We start from the raw sequence: 23,014 nt of genomic DNA, 5'->3' as shown, positions 1-23,014 counted from the left end.
TAAGCAGTTTTCACTGCCTGCTTGCTGCACATATAATGAAAGAATTTGTGTAAATAAAATTAAAATTTTAATTCTTTGCTTCATAAATATTGCACAATATATGAAAATCTTGAATGCTGGATCTTTTCCACTTGAGCTTATACCTCTGTGACTCAATTGCTGAAAATGCCCATAACACCTTTAGATTACTTTGTATTTTGGATCTCTGTCATTTCTGAATGATAAAATCTGGGACTGCTGAAATTTCTTACCAGTGCATTTTTATATATATACAGATATATGTGTATACATATACATAAATACATACATACATTTATATACTACTTTAAAAAAATTATGTATTTCCTATATGTGTATACTTTACTAGATTTTTGCAGTCTAGGCTTGCATCAATACTGAATATGACCTTTAATGTGAGATGAGTAATTACATAAATAATTGTAATTGAGTTCTTTCAACAGTGTTGAAGTGCTCATGGTACAGATGCATTATCATATACCCTGTAATGTTCAGATGTAGGTGCAGTACACAGAAATCAGAAAACATGTATATGGTAACCTGCTCTGGAGTACAATCTTCTGCCCCTTACCTTCTCCTTAAATAAAAAAAAAAAGAAGGCAATTATAGACTTCTCAACCTGTCTCTTCCCTTTCAAGAGCTGCCTGCTGAAATTATTTAATATCTTTTTTAATCTTCTTTTTTCCCTTAATACTGTAGGAAATTACATCCTAAGGACAGAGCTCGAAAAACATTGTGCTTATGTCTCTGCTTGTTCAGCTGGGAAACACACAATTCATGTCTGACTCTCTTTTATTTGCTTTCAGGTAACATTGCTTTCCTTCCTAATTGAAACAGAAGTTTCATTCCTTGACTATATTAAAGGCGGGTATGTGATTAGCAACAAACCTTTCTTGTTTTCACCATTTGTTTATGGCGCTCAGTAGCATCTGTAAGGAGCTGGATTATTTCCTCATTTAGGGGCTGTACTTTCCTACATAAAGCATGCAGATAGTTACTAAGTTAAGTTATGGGACTTTGCTCATACTGTTGGGATTGGACTTGATACTAAAACACTGAGAAAGAGTAACTTCTGACCAGCCAGAGAAAATTTGATTAAACAAAATATATATATATTAAGTTATTTAATATATATATTAAGTTATTTAAATGCTGCCTATTTCTTCCAATTATACTGAGATTTGGTGTATTTAATATTGGCATTTATTTAGACCTTTTCCCCTTCAAAGGCATTTTTTTCAATAGTAATTAAAATTTTTAACGTGTTGGATTTCTTATTTATCATCATTTTTTCTAAAGAGAAGTAGAGACAGAAGTGTCAAATGTCTTACCCTAGAACGTGCCTGGAAATGGTACCAAATCTGAAAAATGCCTGGCTCTTAACATCCCTGCCAGAACACTATACTTCTCTACAATAATGGAAATTTGTTATGCATTCCTAGGCATTTATTTTTGGATTTTTGAGGCATAAAGTCTGCAGATGCATTCCACATGGTTTTAAGAGCATTGATTACCTGTGAAGAAACAAGTTCTATTTTTTGGGGTTTTTTTTTAAGTCTTCAACCAGAGTTCAGTGGAAATAAAAGTCTGTGCTGTGTTTTGACAGTACTATATGGGGCTTTGGTCCCAGCAGTGACAGTCCTACATTCCTGCTGGGGACTTGGGCAGAGGCTGAAAATGGCCATCCATTCATGCTCACCAGAAATTTCTATTGATTGAAGTCTGTGCATGCACAAATGCATGGAGAAAGAGTCTTGCCTCTAGTGGAGCTGTTTCCTTTGAAGTGTGCTGTACAAATATGCCATGACCGTCCTATTCCCCATTCATTCAAAATTCATCTCTACAGAAGGAGCAGGTATAAGGAACTGAGGAGTTGAGGTTTGTGTCTGAATTTGAAAAGAAAATTGTATAGGAGCTGCTTATGTAATCTTTCCAGGGTGGTCTGTCACATTCCTCACTGAGATGTTACAATACAAGTATTTCCCATTAACTGCAAGTCAGAGAAAACTTGTGATATTAATAAATTCCACTTAAACTTTTTTTCTGCTCTTTTGACAAAAGAGCAATATCATTCAGTAGAATGCTCTGTGTTTAAAAGTATGAGCAGTGATACTTATTTAATTATTTTATATAGAATCTTTTTGAGTGATTCATACAATTATTTCTATGTACATGCCAGTGAAAAGTGTAGAAGTACTTGTGTAGAATCTTACCTTTTCTTTCTGCAACATATGCAGTTACATAAACATGACATGAGGCTCATGTCAGGAGGCTCAGACTGAGTTATTTTCTAGGCTTCTCCCTTCCTTTGTTTGTCTCATTTAATATGACTTCATATCAGTTAAAGTCCAGTTAACAAATATTTGAAGGAAGGGGAAAGAGAAGATTTTGTCATTAATCAGTCTGTTTTCCCATCATGTCCTCCAAAACTGGGGTTTTTTAAAGTTCCCTGTTTTTCTTCCATTTAGATAGGCAGGAGGTAGAAAGCACTGATTCTGCAATGGCCACAATTGCTTATTTGCTCTTCCATAAATGGGTGCTAATAAAATACTTCATGTTCAAAACTTCCATTCCAATTCGAGGTGTTTAGAATTATTGGAGATATCATGGAAATCTTTACAGTTTTAACAAATTATAATTACAGTATTCATTTATGGGGTTTTGTTAATGTATTTATGTTTTGAGTCTGCATCTGTTCAATTGGGATATTCCATTACCAGTATCACCTATATAGACTGTTGTTTTCTTAAAGAAGTTTGGAGAATGAAACAGAGGTTTGTCCATAAACTCAGATTTCATTTTACTCCATAAGACTGGATTTTATAGCAGTATGGCATAAAAGAGGAGGATGTCTCTTTTGCATCTGAATATTACATCAAATAGCAGCTCCTTAATAGCTGACTTTTCTTTACATCTTGATACTTAATCAAAATTTTGCCACACTGACCTACCCACATGTTGTGCTAAAAATAATGTATATTTCAAAATCACATTTCTCCTGCTGCTTAATACAGCCCCCAGTTAGTAACATATTCCTGTCAAAACCCCTCCAAATATATTAATAAGTTCAACAATGTAAGGGATACAGTCTTGTAAAGGAATGCAATTGAATTTACAGGAATGTCTGTCAAACCTAGTTTAGTGTCTACTCTTTTTTTGTGTATGGGACAAAGACAAAAGCTCCAAGACTTTGTGGACAGAAAAGATATTTCTGGCAAATGTTTCTAGCTGGTTTGCCTTATTGGAAAAGGTAGTGAGCTAGTTATTTGTAAATCAGTAAAATTCAGGGACTGAATCCTTTTGCAACTGAAATATCTGGTCATCTCTTCTGTCCCAGATTAGTGGAAGATAAGAGGAAAAGTTTTCCTCCATCATGTTAAAAGCCTTACCTTCATCCAGGTCTTTAGAAATGAGCATCCATACATTTTTTGGATTCGAAAGGATTTGGTCATATATTTTTAACTGAACTGCATTGAATCATTGATGGTCAAAAGGGGAATTCAGATCTCCTTTCCTGATAGCTGTTTTAATCCAGGCAGCACACTCCCCACTGTAATGGGAGGCATATTTGCTGTTCACAGGAGGCCTGGCATGAGAAACTTAGAAAGCAAGGGCTGCCATAGCTAAGTATTTTAGCTTTGCCATGTGTTTCTTGTATCCTTGGAGACTATCAAGGAGTAATAAAACCATGTAAGAGGGAGATCTTGAGGAGACTTCATCGGGAAAATCTTCTGTATGTTGTTACAGCATTTGGCTCAACAAGCATCTGCAAAGGGGAAATTATAAGTGGCACTGGGGGTTAGCATGCCATGGAGAGGATGCAGCCTCTTAGAATTAGTTACTCTGACAGCTCTGTTGTACAGTTCTGTGCAGTAAGTGGTCCTCAAACCTTCCACTGCTCCCCCCTGCTGACAGACCAGCTGGTTGTCATTCTGACGCCACAGGGAATCCATGATTCTTTCCAATGTACTGCTTAAAAAACCCTGATCAAACCTAGTCAAAAACCACATTCAGACTTAATTTGTTCCCTTATGTGTGTCAGTACTGATGGAACTCATATTAAAAGATGACGGGTTTCACTTTGCTCTCTCTGTGGCTGTGAGGTGAGGATTACTGTTCCTTTAAAGATACTTTCTTCTTTTCTTGTGGTGTATAGGAGGATAGGGTAAAATCACCTGTCACTTTCAAGTAGATCATGTATTTCTATGCCAACTAAATTATGGCAAAGCAGTAGTGACCTATGCAGCACTGAATCCATAAGGCACATTGCTCTGTTTTGGTATTCCACCTCAGCTGGGAGAGAACATCTTGCATGACCAGAGTTAAAATGTGTCCATGGGAAAATCAGTATTACTGCTAAAAAGAATTAATAATATTTATGGAAGTAAAGTTCTTACTAATTATTTATTTAGGATTTTTAATAAACAATGAGAAAAAGAATGATGGAGTCAAGTAACTGTTTTCAGTGTGTTAATAAGTTAGTGTTGTGTAGCCCTTGGCCTGAACCTTATATAAGAGTATTTTCAGTGTTTATTTCCTCTATTAGAAAGTCAGTGTCCTACAGTTTGTCCACAAATGATGTTACCATCTCTTGTTTATTTGTCTCCATAGCAGTAGTACTATTAATAAGATTTGTGTTTGCTTTTTCTGCAGAACCCAAATCAATTTCACAGTTGCTATTGATTTCACAGCCTCCAATGGTAAGAATAAAAATAAACATCTTATTTGTGTGTGTTTGTGCTGTGCTCAGTTCTAAGTGCACATATGTGTGTGTTTGTAACAGTATTCAGCTGGCACCACCTGGACTCAGGATTCCATTTTGCCAAGCAACAGATGAGAGGCCAATTCCTGTCTAGGAAAGCAGGACAAACAGAACAGATAAAAGTTGGAAAAGCTACATATAAAATTTAATAGCCAGAGGCCATTTGCAAATATGTGTAGCTTTTGATCAGTATTATTGTTTGGTTTTTGGAACTGCTGGGAGAAATCTTAGAAGAACCCACTGAAAAGGGCCAAATAGTTCCAGGGAGAGGGAGGCTGAAGTGGGGCTGAGATAAGTTGTGATCCTCCTCCAAAGCTGCTTTCAGAATGTTGTAGTGCTTTTGTAAATTTTGTCTTAAAAGTGTAGAAATTGCACAAATCTACAAGTTTCTTGCTGCCCTTTCAATGCTGAAATGCAGCTACTTCTGATGAAATGTATTTAGAACTATATACTACTTTTAAGATTTATTTGGAACACTGCATTTTTAACTGATACAACTTCTGTTTAAGAGAGAAAATTCAAGTAATGAAGTGATTTAATTTTAAAGTACATCTGATCCTTGCTTCAACAGGTAACCCTTTACAGCCAACTTCACTGCACTACATGAATCCCTATCAGCTGAATGCCTATGGCATGGCACTGAGAGCTGTTGGTGAAATAATTCAGGACTATGATAGTGATAAAATGTTCCCAGCTCTAGGATTTGGAGCTAGACTTCCTCCAGATGGAAGAGTATCACATGAATTTGCACTGGTAAGTAAATAAACATGTACTTTTTTGGGAGTTAAGATTGTAGTCTTAAGCAGTTACTGGACAAGTAAAGAACAGAGAATGTGCTACATCTTTTGTGCTTACTCTAAATAGTTGTTTCAAAACTTTTCATCATACTGAAGTTACTTCAGTTGAAGTTATGGAGAGAAATCTGGAGTCAAGAAGTCCCTGTAGGCCAAAAATCGTAATAAAGAAAAGTAATAATCTTTAACCTCAGCTGTAGCAGCTTGAGAAACAGATGCTTTAAAGACTTCAGACTGAAGCTAATATCTCTAAAGAAGCAAACAAATCATGTTCCTAGATAAAATTTCATTATTATTCTTACTATTCTGTCTCATTTTCTGGGATCTCTGTCTTTACAGGCTGCTAGTTCAGAGACATAGGGATATCTAAGTGGACTAAAAGATGAGTTGATAAGAATAAATCTGAGATTCCTCCATGGATCAGTTCAATTTCCAACCTAAAATCTACCAGGATTTGCCAGAAAGGGTGATGCTTGTGATTGGTGTTGGTTTATCTACTTGCTTATTTTGAGGTTTTTGTTCTTCTCAGGGTAGGATAAATGTGTAAGAATTATAGCAAATGTAGGTGTACCAGGGGAGTGCTAATCAGTTAGCATCAAAGACATGGCAGCAGATTGGAGACTGTGGATGTGTATTTCTTCTGTCAGCCTGTGCTGGAAAAGAGTGCAACATATCTTACCTCAGGGAAATGTTTTCCACACAGATCTAATTTAAAACAGGTGCAATTGCAAATATTCATTTAAATTGCCGACTTTGGACTTTGTATAGCAAGTCCAAATATATTGACGCATCTTTCAGTTTTAAGGATATTTCTAAAATTAATTTAGTTTCTTTATGAGCCACTGTGATACTTTTACAGAAGAAAAAGCACCACATATGTACATACATACATACATGTACATACATATATATGTGTGTGTGTGTGTATTTCCTTCCTCCACATATAAACTTATATAGGTGTCTCCCATGTAATGCCTAGCAGTGTTTTCAGCTCTCCCTTTTAATGTTTTAGACAAATTCTGTCCAAAATCCCCTTTGGTTGTCTAGATTCTCAGGCAAGCACACTTTACCTCCGAATGAGTACTGGCACACTAAGCCAATGAGGTGTTGGCATGTGAAGGAGAGTAAAATTATTTGAAAGATCATAGATCACTTGCCTGGCCTGACATGGGTCTGGAATTCTGCTTTTGTGTTTGTATTGCCATCTGTTAATAGGTATCCTCATTAAAGACTCATTATGGAGATAGGTAGTAAAATGCCTACCCTGAGAATTTACACTATCAGCCATTTTGTGGGCTCCCAAAGAGTAAATTCCTTTCTTCTTTTGCTTATACCAGGTCAAAAATAATTTTTTCAATGCAGAAATATCAAGCCAAAACAATGGAAAGTTTTCTGCTTACCTTACACACTTCTAAATGTATGAACTCAGGGTCTGGCTACCATTTCTTTTTCTCACATTTTTAAAAGAATAAATCATTGAGCCTGAACTGTGCTCCCAAACATGCTTCCAGGCTTACATCTGACCTGTAATTCATACCTTAAATCCACACAGGGAAATGCCTGTTACTGTTGTATGTGTGAAGGAGGGTTTAATTACACTGAAGGTGGTGTCTTTGTCCAGGAGCCAGCCCCAGTGATCCAGGCTGCTGGGGCTGGTGGAACCTCCTTACCTCAGCAGGTAACACCACAAGCAGACTTGGCACATACACTGGGCATTTGTGGTAAACTCTCTCTGAGTAGATCCTAGAATGCTTAGGTCTTTGCCTTTTAAATATCTACTCTGGGTAGTGTTCATTAACCTGTGTAGTTTTTACTTCATAATTACTTATACTGATTAATCATCTCTTGTTTTTGTTAGAATGGAAACCCTCAAAACCCATACTGCCATGGAATTGATGGTGTAATGGAGGCATACTACAGGAGTCTAAAATCTGTACAGCTTTATGGACCAACAAACTTTGCTCCTGTAATTAATCATGTAGCCAGGTAAGCATCACAGCAGGTGCTGGGCAGAAACTTCTTTGTGTCAGAGCAAGTGCTGCACATAAAAGGCTGACAGTTACAGAGAAAGGTATTTATTGACAGTTGTTTTGTTTATTCAGTCCCATAATTAATTACCTTGTGACTTTGAGTAGGTTTGAAGATCGTATGCTGGTATTATGCAGAATTTAATTGCTGCTTAAAAAGAAATACAGGTGATCCAGTTGACCAGCCTGAGTCCAAATCTTAGCAGAAATCATAAGGAAATAAAATTTTTGTCACGTCATGTTCCTTTTTTGTCCTTCAGAGCTCAGAATTATTACTTCACAGAAAATATGTGCATCTATCAAAAATTTTGATAAGCTCCGAGTTTTTTTAGGTATGTGTAGTTTCTCTAATCTCTGAATGCCCCAAATGTCAACAAAATCTTCCAGGCCTCTCTGTGCCAACAATTCCCAGCTGGTAGTGGCACTTTCAAGGCAACTGTCACCATTGGGGAGCCATGGTGCTCTTATGCAACACCTCATCTCACTCCTCACAGTAAAAACCTCCCTGTGTTTGTAGAAAGTTTCTTAAGAAGGATAATATTGCCTTATTTTGGCAGACAAGATCTTGACTTATAATCTTGAGCTCAAGACCTTGGCAGTGTAATACCTCCATGAATTTATATAGGAAAGGGATATGGCTTAGGTGATTTGCTGAACAGATTTTATTTTATTTATAGACACAAAGAGCTACTGGTTACAAAATAAAAAAGCTGGGATGTGTAAATCATTGTACTGGTAATGTTTTATTTATGAGCTTGCAAAATAGCTGGTTTTAATAGCAAGAGATATTTATGTACTATCTGGTTTGCTGTTGTTAGTTCTACAGACCAGCAGAAAATGGTTTGCAAATTCTGTGGGGCAAAGAATTTTCTGTGCCCCCTAGCATGGCTAGATAGCTCATTTCAGTTATTTATCATTAGAGTTAGTTGTTTTGTCTTCAGATCATACAATTAAAATTATGTACATGTATTTTACATTGCCTGTCATCTGAGAGTATCTGTCTCCTTTAATCTTTCCTCTGACATGATCTCTTCTGGAGCAGTTTTCCATAGATGTGGCACTCAGTGTCTGCATTTGCCACATTATCTGGAAATCTAACCCAACAATTTTTCTGGCTCTTTCTTTTTCTTCAGAACTTGTCATAGCAGCTGAGATGCCTCACCCAGAACTTGGAAATTTATCTCAAGCCTGCTATTCCTTGCAAAAATTGAAAATTTCGATCCAGTTTTATCAAAACATTGGCATAAAATTAGTTCTTTTCCTCACCAGTTGTTTTTCAGGAATATTTGCCAACATTTGCAGAATAACACAAGACTGTCCACCAGTATTAGTAGTCCTTCCACTGAACTTTTGTCTAAATACCAAGTTGTTGCAAACTTAGGGAGCTCCTCCTAGTAGCAAATCAGACTACATTATAGTGGGAAAGTTAAGTGTCTTCACAAGGATTTCTGCTGCGTGATCATCCCTAGAGCAATCTGTCTATCAGTCCAGTTCCCAGTAACACCATTTCCTTCAAGGTCCAATTTTTTGATTATTCTGGTGACTCTCATTGACATGGTACTGCCCTGCAGTTACTCTTTGAACCTACAGTCATCCTCAAAGAAATTTCTTCTTTCCACGTCCCTCCGACTTAAAAGAGTGCCTCTGATGAAATCTCTGTAACCAATGTCAGATATTACTGTCCTGTTGTGATCTTGGTATTCTTTGGAAACTCTTTAGGCAGATAATGATTTTTTGATCCTTCCCCCAGTTAGAGTTACCTAAACGACATGAGATTCGACTTAGTGTCACCTCCCATCTCCCTTCCTTATGTAAGATCTTTCTTGCAAAAGACTTTGGAGCATTTTAATCTGTGAAAATTTTGAAATAACCAAATTTCTGTTCCATTTCTTCAGTGTAAGTATGTAGGCAGTGTTGAGTTACTCTCTCATCATAGCTTGTCAATGCAATCATCATTGAAAAGGTTATAAGCAGTGTGGAAAAGTGAGATAAAAGAAGTCTCTGCTTGGCAGTAAAAACGTGTTCCATGGTAGGTCTTGTTAATCTCAATATTTAATTATCAGTCCCTACTTCCAGCATGCAAATAGGTGACATCCAACAGGGTCACTGCTTGTATGGCTTCTTTACCCATCTGGATCCTGGGGAGAGGCTGGAAGATGCTGATGTTCTGTACATCAGTTGTGGCTTTCTCCAAGCTCTTATAAAAGTTGTGGCTGCAGCATTGTATTTATCAGAAGTAGCTGCCTGCCAATGCACTGTGTTATCATTAGAGAGTTTTCTAAGTATATGCAAGCATCATGCCCATCACTGAGTGACCCAAGGTCTGTTCAGTGAGCCAGGCCTTTCATATTCAGTGAGTTATTTCACAGTCAGATTAGGTATTTGGCCATGTATTCAAAAGTATTCCTGAGGCAACTAATTTTTTTCTTTTATTGCTCTCTCTACAACTCCCTGCACAAAGTTCTACTTCTTGACTTCACAGCACCAAGAGCCTTCATAAAAGCAGGAGCTGTAGTGGCTCTGAAGCAGCAAACAGCTTCCCACAAAAAGTTCTTCAGTTCAGGCCATAGAATTTAGTGAGGCTTTTTGGGCTCACTCTCTTTCAGGACTTTGCAATCCTTCAAAAGCTGCTAATTTTCAAAGAGTAGTTGCTTCTTGGGTCCTTTGACTGAGGTGGGAATGGCACTGGGTGTCACTGTGTGTATTTTATCTTGCATTCCTGTACAGCACGAGAAAAACCTTGAGTCTTGCAGGAAAGGACATTTGTGAGTGGTGCACAGAAATTAATATTGAGGCCAGGGTTGCAGGGTGCATGTTCAGGTCTTTTACAAATCTTCACATAAATGTGAACTATAAATCTGCAATCATGGTCAACAGTAAGTAACCTGGATTTGTAAGACAAAAAAATAAGAGAAAAATATGCAATATGTTGATTCCTGTTAAGTCTTATTTGTGCTATAAACCCAACCATTCAGTATTCATGTATATCCTTCATAGGAAGCTCTGTACCCCATAGGTAATACCTATTAAACAACTTAGGCTTTCTAACATCTCATCATTCTATAAAGCACATTCTGTCCCTGCTCCTTTTGGTAGTGGTGCAGTTCCCATTTTTCACTGATGCAACACATGCAGATTGTCAATCTTGTATTAGTTTTGTTTTTACAATGTTCTCATTTAAAAGTATAAAGTCTGGCTTAGTTATGAATGTCTTTACTTTTGAAATTCACTGTGTTTTTTAGCCCTTGGTAATCAAATTTTACAAATCCAGCTTGTATTCATATTAATTCCTTTTATAAAGGTTTTTTTTACTATTATAATATTGGTTTCTCTTCCCTTAGATATGCTGCTTCAGTAAAAGATGGCTCCCAGTATTTTGTTCTTCTCATTATTACAGATGGAGTTATATCTGATATGGCTCAGACAAAAGAATCCATAGTGAATGTAAGTTTTATTGGAAGTGTTGAAATAATGTTTGTAGGAATTCATATTTTAGGCAATAAAGCAAGTGGATTAATAGTTCAGGCATTAGATTTGTTCCAGGAGTACCCATTTTTTACCAAATAGGAGAAGTTTATTATGCATAAAGATGAAAAGGAAGCAAATGTTGAACTTGACCTAATTAGATAGTGTTTTGTGGTGATACTCTTCTCTCTAGCACTGTATGTTTGTATGATTTTACTCATTTATTTCTTGCATCCTGCTTCCTCATACACATCCCACCATGCAGTTTTTCATAGTAAAATCTTTTTTGTCTTTCTCATAATTGACAGTTTTGATCCCCACACTTTTTTGAAACTGCCCCCAACTTTCTGATCCTGAATGGCAAGCAAACCAATTATCTGATTTCCCTCAAAACAGTCCCTAAAACTCTGTAAGTTCCTTATTTGTTAGTTTCTGCATTTTCTGTTTTAGTTTCTGCATTGTTTTCAGTATTTTTCTCTTCCAAACTGCCATGGGTATAGGTAATATTCTGTATTATGAGCAGGTTCTATTGTGCTTTTGCCTGTGGGAAATTTCAGATAAAAGTACTCACAGAAACACTCCCAGACATGTTTGGAAAAGATCTCTACCAATAGTTTTTAACATACCACAGTGGATCTAGTTAGCTGCAGAATGGTGAGTTGAAAAGCCTACATTAAAGTAATTTAGCATCATGTCCAAGTGAATAGTGCAGAATTAGGTGGCACAGTTTTGAAAATCCACTTTTAGTACCTCCCGTAGAGATTTGATGCTGTTTCAGTTTGTGGGGTGCACATGAAAATTCTGCCCCAGCGTTCTGCCTCTCCCTGGGGACCAAGATGCCCTCAGTCCCAGCCTGCAGCACAGACACAGAATCTGTGTAATAGCAAGCTTGGGAATTCATTCTCCAGCCCAGACTAGAGGTTTGAAACATAATTTCTTTTAGATGAGCTGCTCTTAGGTGACAGAAAGACTCGGTGCAGAGAAAAGGAGCAGCTCTTGGTTCTGACTCACCCTTCCATTTGAAGTCAGTGCATAAGGGAGCAGCGAGTGCAGTTGGCTGATACCTTGTGAGATTAATTCCTGTGCCACCAAGACATACAGACAACCCTTGTTTTCAGTAATGGTTCATTTCAACAAATAATGGCTGCTAGTCTGTGACTGTCTGGAAACACAGCAGATGTGTTAGCTTGGAATAGGTGGAAGTTTGATAATATTTGCTGTCTGGGTTTTTTATGAAGTTGCTTTCATTTTTCTGCATAATCCTTGAAGTGTGAGCACAGTATACCAAGACAGAACTAATTAAATGCTATTCAATAACAGTTTTTTTAGTTTTAATAATATCCATAATACTAAAAAGAGCAGTGATGTCCAATGCAACTTGATGCGTATAAAAGTCAGAGTATATTTCAATTTTAACATTAATTGTGCTTTTAGGCATCTTTCTCATTACAGCATATATGTCAGACACATTCTGTTTTACCAAACTGTTTAAAGGTTATGCTGTCATTCAGGAAATGCCAACACTTGGGTTTATATGCAGAAGTTTAACTCTTTGTCTTTATGCTGTCCTTGCCACTTACTGTTTCATATTTCATTATATCACATAATTCTGTGTCTGTGTGAGTAGGAATCTCTTTAAAGGATACTTTCTTTACAATCAAAAAATAACATTCTAGAAAACAGAAGATTCTGTACTGAGTCTACATCTATGATTTTTTTGACCAGTGTATGCTCCTGTTTAATGTTTAAAATGACTGTAGACATGTTAAAGTTTATCACAATAAGCAACAGAGTTACCAGAATTATCTCAGTAAATTGTCAACCCTGACACTTGCTGAGTGTTCTTTGGTTTTAGTTGATACCTTCTTCATCAGAGGCAGATTCACATTATTTCTATAAACTGATGCTACTATCAGGACAGGAGAGTCCAATATTTAAGATAGTGTCTTTGCAGTTTTAAAGATTTTACAGAGTTTATTCAGAGAAAGCCAGATATCTTTGAATGAATAAGATAAAGTAAAATGAAAAATCTTACCACAGGCCAATTCTATATCTTGCTTGTCTGTGGCATGGATGATTGACTAGAGTAAAATTTCATTAATGGGATAAATGTAATATACAGATTGCTCAAATAGATTATTTCTTTCCTTTTAAAAATTGGCATAAGATCAATGTACAAAATAGTGTCCCATAGTTGCAAGCAGCTGTGTAAGATCAAGAAACAGCAAAGCACATTTAAGTAAATGTCAGACTGTTATTACATACATATTTGCAATTACTGTCAGTTTACAAAAGTTTCTAGTAGAAATTTGTCCTCTTAGTTGTTATACTAATATTAAATGCTAACATGGTTTGTTGTCTTTAATTAGTATCCTATATGATTCAAAGACTTGGTAATGAAAAAATAAAACAGTCACGTGCCTTTCTGTCTTCATGCAAGATGTTTTGTACCACTTAAGCAGACAGTTTACACCACTCAACGTTTTAGGGGGGAAAATTGTTCTTGAAAACATAATTTCTGTGTAGTTTTGTTCACTTTGTTCTCAGATCTCCTATTACTGATAGAGGTTATGTAATGCATTAAACATCTTTTTCTTCTTCTTTTGAAGGCTTCAAGGCTTCCAATGTCCATAATTATAGTGGGGGTAGGACCAGCAGAGTTTGATGGTAAGTGTTCTAGTGGTTTTTCTAATTGTTTTTTAGATTTGCCTACAATTTAGTAATATGTAGCTGTTCAAACAAATATTGGTCTTTAAAAGAACATTATATGAAGTGAGGAGTGAGCGCTGCTGGCATTTCCAGCTGGATTGATTGATTGATAACTCAGTGTGATTACAAGCTACCATGTGGAGCTGTGTAGCCCCTCAGGCTCTCTGTTCAAGCCAGAGCCATATGGGGGCTCAGCATTTACAGTAAAGTAAGTATACTCAATAAATGTTCCATTTCCTCAACACAAATATTTAGATGCCTTGTGAAGTGTCAGTTGAGTGAAAATATTGATCTTACTGCAGTAATAAAATCTTGAGAAAAATAAATACATTTGAGGTGGTCTGGATTAAACAGGGTTTCACTTGGTGACAGGAGTGAGCCCTGCTGTGCAGCAGCATTGACAGAATATTACAGCAGGAGGGAAATTATCAGGTTATTTATATATTCTTTCTGTGATATTCTGGAACACCATTCTCTGTTGTAATAACTAAGCTGCTTCCATTATTTGTATTAATTTATTAAGTGTGTATCACTGCCCTATGAAGTGTAGACATTGTGTGTGTCTGTTCCTCAAAGTCCTAAATAATTTCTTTTTAATTCTAGTACATCAGTATACCTTCTGTTGTACATGAAATATACTTAGCACTACTACCACAGATGTTTAGTGTTCACTAATGACTGTACATGTTAATTTTTGTACAAATACTCTAAATGTAGGAAAAAAGAGGCAAAAACAAGACAAAAATTATTTTGTATAAAATTTATTTTATTTTATTATAAACATTTATTATTATGCTGCTTGGCAAGTGGTATAATAGTAATAATTTTAAGTATCTTACTCCATGAAGAAATTGTCTAGGTGAGCACTTACACTCCAGATGATTGTATGCCATAGTCAGTGCCCAGGCTCCCTTTCTCAGTCAGGACATGTTCTTGAGGTGTTGGGATTCTGTTTGTACTGCAGGATGCAGTTTCCATCTTTGGAGCCACAACCTCAGCATGTGCTGCCTCAGGGAGATTCACCCTGAGCTGCATGCCAAATCTTTGGTCCCTCAGTGCCCACGAGGACAGAGGAATTACTTCCATCTACAGAAATTCCTTCTGCAATAAACAGAAATTCCTTCTGCAATAAACAGACTCCCTGTCTGCTGTGCCTGCAGGAGGGTGATGTTCAGGGTGTCTGCACATTCCAGTGTCCCTGGAGCTTCAGTTCTGCCCTGGAGAGACCAAGCTGCTCCTCTTCAGATCTCCCTGTTCCCTGCATCTCCCAGCCCCTGGGGAATACCAGAGGGGTTCTTAAAAATTTGAAATTTGGGTAGATGACAAATACACTTGGCAGAGCTTCACTTAAAGGATGTGAGGGTGACTGTAACAGGTCACATCAGAAGCATTTCTGCCCAGTGTTCTGTATCTGACATTGCCATGGTTAGTTCCCTAGAGAATATTAAGAACAGACTAAGCAAATTTGATATTTCCCTGAATACTGGCTTTAGGTTGGAGTTTCCTGGGCAGGATGTGCTTTATGTCTGTTTTGGAAATTTTTTAGTGAAACTCCTTCAAACACTTGTTCAGTCTCCTGGTTTGAACACGTGTACATTTTTGCAACAGCATCATCAGGCAACATGCTCTGCAGACACACTGATTTGTTTCTTTGAACAAATAAATTCTGTTAGCTTGGCTCCTGATGGTGTCATTTGCACTTTCTAGCTCTTGCTTCAGAAGAACTAGGTTTGAAGTGCTGGTTTCAGTGAATTTAGCCCTGTTTGGAAGCCCCTGAGAAACTGAGGTGCAGCGCTTTGGTTTTCAAGGCACACACCAAAAGAAGGTTTTTGAACTGCAGATCCAACATCTCAGCAATAACCTGAGATCCCAAATCCATCCATTTCAACACTGACAAGAGAGCAAGTACATCTTTCCACCTGGAATAGCTTCCAGGTTTCTAGACAACAGAGCTTACCTGTGTCCTGCTCAGAAGATACAAGAAGAATTGCCCAATAAATTTAATATTTTTTAAGCACTCCTCATTCCTTAGCATTAGAAGATACTGATTTTTCAGTGTGAATGTGAGTTATTACCTCTCTGTGCTGTTTCCTCTGATATCTTCTGTAACAATAGCTACTGAATATGAATTCTTCTCCACCTCTGAAAGTATATATATATATTGCCTTACAAAACCCGATGTACTTGCTGTTTTGAGAGATGAAAGGACTATGTATTTGTCATAGTCTGTTCTTTTCTGAAGGTACAATAAAGTTAAAAGTATGTATTGTCACCATGAAAAAGTGCAAAACAGCTACAAAACATGATGTATTTTCTGATGCAAATGATCTTAACAGAGTTACCTAAAGAAGAATTGTTGTTTTTTTTATTGCTCAAAAGCATAATTTGTATGAACTTTTTCTCAGTAAGATGATTTTATTGTGTACCTGAACTCATAAGGGTTTTTTGTTCATTTTTTTTAAGCTATGGAAGAACTGGATGGGGATGTAGTGAGGATTTCTTCAAGAGGAAGATTTGCAGAAAGAGACATTGTGCAGGTGGGAGAGAAAATATATTCTCATAGATAGATTTTACTGTTCCTCTTTGTTTTGAATTTTCATTTCTATCTATATTCCTACCTTTCATTTTACCTTAGCACTGACATACTTTATCTTGAGGTGTTTATAACAAGCTCAGAACTCTCTGTGACAGCTCTAAGCCTTTTTGTAACACACAAGAGTGGATCTGCATTTGTTAGGAAATGACCCCTAACTGGCAGGGCATTGCTATAAAGTCTTGATGTTATACAGCCATGGAGAAGAGTTAGCTACTGAGAATTTAGAGAAACATGGTATTTCTAGAAAAATGGTTTCTGGCTAAAAGTAAATCTTGTGTGGAAGCCATATTTCCTGGTAGTGGCTGAATACATTTATAAAATAGAGTGTTTAAGTTGGAAGGGACTTACAACAGACATCTAGTGCAACTGCCTGGCCATTCTGTACTGGGCTGACTGAAAGTTAGAGCATGTTAATAAGGGCATTGTCCAAATGCCTCTTAAACACTGACAGATTCAAACCTCACCTTAGAACTGCCATTTCTTCTTCTTCCTTTATTCCTCCTATTTGTCAAACTTCATGCTGTTCGTTTATTTTTCCTCTTACTTATTTGCACTTATTTCTGTTCAAGACAGGTTGGATTTTTATATTGTTGTTTAATAGAATATATATAGAGGAAGAATAAGTGAGCCATATCAATAGCTCATACTGCATGATAGTTAAGGTCAGATAGCAGCTGATGAATTTTGGGATATGTTTATTTGTTTCCATTTATATCTGCAGGAACTGAAACTTCAAAATGTTTAATGTTACAAATACTGATAAGTGAATGTTCAAGGATTGATTGATAACTGCTGGTGAATGTAATATTTCAATCCAAGGACGTGTTCAAAACGTGTTTGACACCTGATTTTATAGTTTGGTTTTATTAGAACAGAAAAATAAAGAAAACTACATAAATATATGGAAATGAAAATGATCAGAACTCTTTTTTCAGTCTTCTTCAATCTTCTTGCATACGACATTAAAATTCCCTCTTTTTTTTTTTATGGGGATCAGAAATGAACATAAGACAGAAATTAAGTTACTTTCATACTCTCTATGGATACACATTAAAGAAAGTCATGGATTCCTGAATTCTCATAGTTGAGAAGGATACTTTTTTCATTTTTGCAACATATAGAGATAACAGCTGATGAGAAAGTGAGATACCAAAACTCTTTGAAGAGTAAAACATGCTGGTTTCTTTGGTAACTGTTGTCAGATAGTTTTGAAGGTAGGGATGATGTAAGACAGCTGAACAGGAGATAGGAAACAGTTTCTCATTTTGTCAAAGTCTTTGTAGTGTTCCTTGGTGTCCACATTGGGCTGGAGAGGGGCTGTGTGCAGTGTGTTGCTCTGGAAATGTCAGTGCTTTCAGCAGAGCAGTGTGTGGGGTGGGCCCCAAGCTCTGCAAAGCCCTCTGTGCCATCTCAGATTTTTTAAAGCTAATTCACGTACCTTCTGGCAAGCGTTGCACTTATGTTTAAATGCATTTAAATATAAGCAACATAATTTCTCTAATAATAACAGCCCAAAAAGCTTTAAAGAGCATAAATGGATAGAGTTCTAACATATTATAAACAAGATTTGTGAAAATGCTTTGCCTTGAGATTACTAACCTGTGCTGAAAAAAAAATGCAGTGAATGCCCTTTTGTATTTCTTTGGAATTCATTGCATATCAGAATTGTAATAAAATGTTTATTTATTATTAATATATTTTAATCAGAATGTTGCCCCATGCCATATTGAATTACCCAAAGACAGAATTATTTTGTGCTCTTTTTCTGTCTAAATACTAACAAATATTGACTTTATAGACTAACTAAATAAATAAAAAGGAATTCTGTCAAACTGTCTAAATCTGGTTTGACCTTTATTTTGTATCTAGCAAGCTGAAACTGATTTGCCTTTATAAAACCAACTACTCAAATTAAAAAGTGGGCTTTTTTGTGTATTAGATTAATTAAAATTAACTAGTGAAATTACCTATTAATTCTAAAAGTATTGTGAAATATTTTGATTAAGTTAGTACAGGAAAAGTCTGTCTGTTAACAGTGAGTCTCTCTGTGTGTTATATTTGCTACTGGCTGCACCTCATGTAGAAGCATGTTCTTCACTGTCTCTCCTCACTAGTGTGGATACATGTTGTGGGACTCTGTGTTACATGTGTACCAGTTCTTCCTCAATCTTAATTTCTGCTCCTTTCCTATCCTTTTGCTGTTTAAGGCATTTTAGGAGAATATTTACTTATAGTGATGCACCTGCTGTTTCCCCTGAGAATTTTGCATATCAGCCTTTTTAATTACACTCTTAAATTACAGAAAAAGCACTTGGCATTCCATCAGTTTCCCTTTGGTTTCTCCTATGCCTTTCATTCTATTCCTCTGCCATCTCCATGTTAGCTGTCCTTGTACATCTCTAGGTTTGTTTCCCTGTCCATAGTTCCTCCAGCTGCTCTGGCACCTCTGCAGTGTGGGGAGAGGAGGAGAAGAGCTAAATCAGGCCAAATATGTTGTATAATTGCATTTCAAGAATTACACTGTTGAAATAGCCCCACTTTGCTACAGAACAGGGGTCTGAGATTTCCTGTTTGCAGACTAACGGATAAGGGGATCTCTTAGGATGGGATACATGTTCTTTAACTCAGACTGCATGTACTTTTTACACAAGGAAAAAAATAAAGGAGCCTGGATTGTTTCCTTTTGGTATGCCAATAGCACAAGATTCTCATTAAGTATTAAAAAATCAAGCCAAGGCTGGGCAGGTAAATGCTCTAGGTGTTGAACATCTGCATATCACATCACAAGTTCTTTTTTGATCCAATCATTTTTGCTTAGCTTCTTTATGCATTTGTTAATATCATATTAAAAGTGTTCATGTGGTTCAGAGTTCTACTAGGTATAATGCAAAATGATCAAAAATTCAAAGTCATCCTTTCTGTTCTGTTCACTTCAGAGGTCAAAAAAATCTACCCAGCAAGTGCCAGAGTGGAGGCAGTCTGGTGGGTGGTGCAGGAGCAGGGAATGGAAGCTGAGAATGGCTTTCTGAGACAAAATCACCTTCTTGCTTGGAAAGGGTTGAGAGATAACCCAAATATGTCAGTGAAGCACTTGATCACCAACCTGAGCTCGCCGTGGCTCATGTGAAACGGTTCACCCAAGTGAAAGTGTTACACTATTTCTATTAGAAGGCAGGTCTATAATAATTGAGATACAATGTGTATTTATAAAATATATAATATAAAATGCAACTTATGTATGGGTACATTAAAACTGTGTAAGGTAACATGTTCCTATACTCTAAACCCCCTAGGTTAAGCTTTCTTACTTTAATGTTGTAAGATCTGTTCTGTGTCTGAGCGAGCATCTCTCTTGCGCTGCAGTTTGTGCCATTCCGGGATTACATTGACAGAAGTGGAAACCACGTGTTGAGCATGGCAAGACTGGCCAAAGATGTGCTGGCTGAAATCCCAGAGCAGTTTCTGTCCTACATGAGAGTCAGAGGAATAAAGCCATCCCCTGCACCGCCCCCCTACACACCCCCAGTGCACGTGTTGCAGACTCAGATATGACTGCTCTGAGCTGTTGGGCATTTATCACAAATCTCTGGATGCAGCAGTAGCTTCTGATAACTTCTTGGAGCTAGAAAAGTTCTCTTCACATACCAAAATTCTCCTATTAGTTGCATAAGCAACTGGAAAGCTTTTAAATGCTAGGAGCAAAATGTTGATGTTCTGAGACTTTTTTTTTAGTCCAAACTAAAACTTTTTTGATGTATTTATTGGAGGGGGGAAGCACAAGTCGGGTTTTCAACTCAGAAGATTGGGTCCTCTCTGAATATTGAGTGTATATAAATGTATAGGAATGCTATTACTCTGTATCAATGTTTACATGTTACTATTTTTAAATTTCAGTACTTTTATAACTATTCTTAAGAATAAAAGTTTGGAATATTGACTCACATGTCTTCTAGCTTGCAATAGTTTGTCACAAGATAACAAGAGAAGCAATATCTCTTTGAATGTTTGTCCAGACAAATACAAATGAAAGCTAAGGACAAATATATCAATGTGTTTTAAAGTAACTGAAGTGCTTCAATCAGTTCTTAGTAATCCATTCATCTCATGTATTGAAAATTTCAACTCCTAAATGTAAATAACATAATGGCATATGACTTATAACTGGCTCCAGACTGAGGGGGAAGTATGTGTATTTTTTTTAGAGATTCTCCAATTTCTGAGTTTATCTAAGTTTACAGTTTTTTAAACCAACTACTGAAACAAATTAGAATAGTTACTTGCTGTAATTAATTAAAGAAAATTACCTCAATCCAGAACTATCAGAGTGTTATAGTTGACTCACTGAGCTCATTAAATCATATAATACATTCCTTAAAGCACTGGAAATTTTGCATCAGAAATGTCTTTTGAAGTGATTACAGCAGATGTTTTATAATGGACCATTTTAAACTCAAAAAATTTTAAATCTTAACTATTTTTTTGTCTAGATTTCCCATTCAAAGGGATATTGGGCTTAATAATATTTGGGTTTAATATTCTTATTTAATCACATTTCCATTCAGGGTGCATGAATAATAAAGGTAATTAAATGGTTTTAAAATTGCACAACTATGTTGCTTTGTTCACAATTTTGTGTACGGAACTACCCAAAAGAATTTATTATATGCCTGTTGATATATAATTACAAAATGGTTTTGCATGTATATTTTGTACAAAATACACAGTTTTGTGAGTTTGTGTCAGATACATTTTATTTAGAACTAATGGCCTTAAATTTCACAGAACTCCTGAAATGATTGTGAATTGCCTTCAGATACTGTTTAAACTGAACATTATTATTTTTGTGTCACAGTTGTAATTGTCTTGTATACGTAATTTTTTCTTTGCATATAACCTGTTTACTAATTCTGTTTCTTACTACTGTATGTTGTAATGTACAGTATAAAACTAAGGTGCATTTTTTAAGCATGAGAAGTTTTTTGCCAGAAAACATATCTTCAATATTAATGGCATAACTACGTAAATGCAGAATCTTCCATTTTTAAATATATTTAACTTCCTTTAACTATTTCATGTGGGAAATTACGTTTTCCAAATAATTATTCTGTTAACAAAAACAAAAAAAAAATCTTTTTTTGGTAAAAAAAAATCTTGTTTTATTTTTATTTTGAAACAGTTTTTACATAAATATGGAGTTTAATTTTCTCACCAAAATATGTATTTCTTAGTGGATTGATGTTGCATGAGTGAAATTTGATACTTGGCAACTACAATTTTGATGAAAGTGCATCATAAAGAGTAAGTTTAAATCTAATATATGGTGGTGGTGTTCTCCTTTCATCTTCTACATTTATTTTTTGCACGAACAGTGTTGGCACTTTTGAAAAATCTGAAGTTATACAATGCTTCTCTTGTTTCATTTGATTAGGCAAATCTTTATGCTGATATTTGTGCTGGTTCCCAGTGGGCCATGTATTCATCACTAAAAGGCCAGAAAACAAACTTATTCAGCTGAGAGTAATTTATTAGCTCTCATTTAGCCAGTACCTTTATTAGTTTAAAGATTAATCTCAAAACTAATCTAGCAGTTCATTTAACAAGTGAAAGAACTTTTAAAGAAAGGAGTTACTTCATCAAAGTTATTCTGTCTATCCAGCCTAAGCACTATTCTATTCTATTCTATTCTATTCTATTCTATTCTATTCTATTCTATTCTATTCTATTCTATTCTATTCTATTCTATTCTATTCTATTCCACACTGTCAGGGTTTTTTTTCTTCTGTTTAGTATTGGGTTCTAAACATATTTAATGGAAAGAAATAGTTGTGATAAGTGGACTGAGGACTCTAGTGGCAAAGGGCTCTTTCCAGACCTGTGAGATTCCCTATCTCTATGCTTGGCATCTTGAATCTGTAACATGTGGGAATCATTACATAATCTCACATATTAACTCTCATTCCAGTTTTTTTGGGACGAGAGTTAAAGCTCTGAGCTTGAATTTCTCAAAAAAAATCACCTACAGATTTTTTTCTCCAAAAAATCACCAGCTGTTTTTACTCCTGGCTTTATTCTCAAGAAGAATGGAACACAAAATTATTATTCCTTCCCAAGAAATGCTAGCTGCTATCAAAACATACTAATTTGCCACACTTGAAGAGTAGCAGATGGTTTTTATGTTTAAAAAAAGTAAAAGGTGACACATTATGTGACAAATTAGTTGTCCTGAGAGAAACTGTTGGCCTTGATAAAACCTCTCTTCCACTGGTATCCATCTTGGAATGGATATTCATAATACATGCAGAAAATTTTCTGGCACAAATTTCCTTCAAATGAGGAAATTCACTCTTGAATTAGACTCCACTGGCTCAGGGAGTCTAATTCAGGAGTGACTCCTAGGTTTGATTCAGACTGGTGAGGAATTGATGCCAATCTGGAAGAAGAAACTGGTTTGATCTTGGTTACAAACTAGAACTTTGTCATTTTAGGCAAAGATGGAAAGCCGTACAGTAGAATTTACATGGACTTCAAATCAGCTCTGGTCTACAAAAAGAGTTTGTTGTGTGGTGCCACAGGGAGGTGTCTCTAGGAGATGAAGAGGATTCAGGTGGGTTTAGGGATTCTCTAAGAAGTTGCATTTTGGAAA

The 23,014-nt window shown here is 36.2% G+C and overlaps 1 protein-coding gene across 1 annotated transcript in view; it reads left to right on the top strand.

The window, feature by feature from the left end:
* CPNE8 (copine 8) overlaps positions 1-21,662 on the top strand; it is a 69,883-nt gene extending 48,221 nt beyond the window's left edge. The window contains exons 13-20 of the mRNA XM_058022236.1: positions 825-886; positions 4,672-4,718; positions 5,352-5,533; positions 7,433-7,560; positions 10,943-11,045; positions 13,676-13,733; positions 16,239-16,312; positions 19,735-21,662. Of these exons, the coding sequence (XP_057878219.1) occupies positions 825-886; positions 4,672-4,718; positions 5,352-5,533; positions 7,433-7,560; positions 10,943-11,045; positions 13,676-13,733; positions 16,239-16,312; positions 19,735-19,923 (843 nt within the window). The 3' untranslated portion in view covers positions 19,924-21,662. The remainder of the gene's footprint in view (positions 1-824; positions 887-4,671; positions 4,719-5,351; positions 5,534-7,432; positions 7,561-10,942; positions 11,046-13,675; positions 13,734-16,238; positions 16,313-19,734) is intronic.
* The last annotated feature ends 1,352 nt before the right edge of the window (positions 21,663-23,014 follow it).

This window comes from Melospiza georgiana, chromosome 4 (assembly GCF_028018845.1).
Source record: "Melospiza georgiana isolate bMelGeo1 chromosome 4, bMelGeo1.pri, whole genome shotgun sequence".
Lineage (NCBI taxonomy): Eukaryota > Metazoa > Chordata > Aves > Passeriformes > Passerellidae > Melospiza > Melospiza georgiana.
The sequence above is the reverse complement of the archived record's forward strand: the minus strand, read 5'-3'. Positions and strand labels throughout refer to the sequence as shown.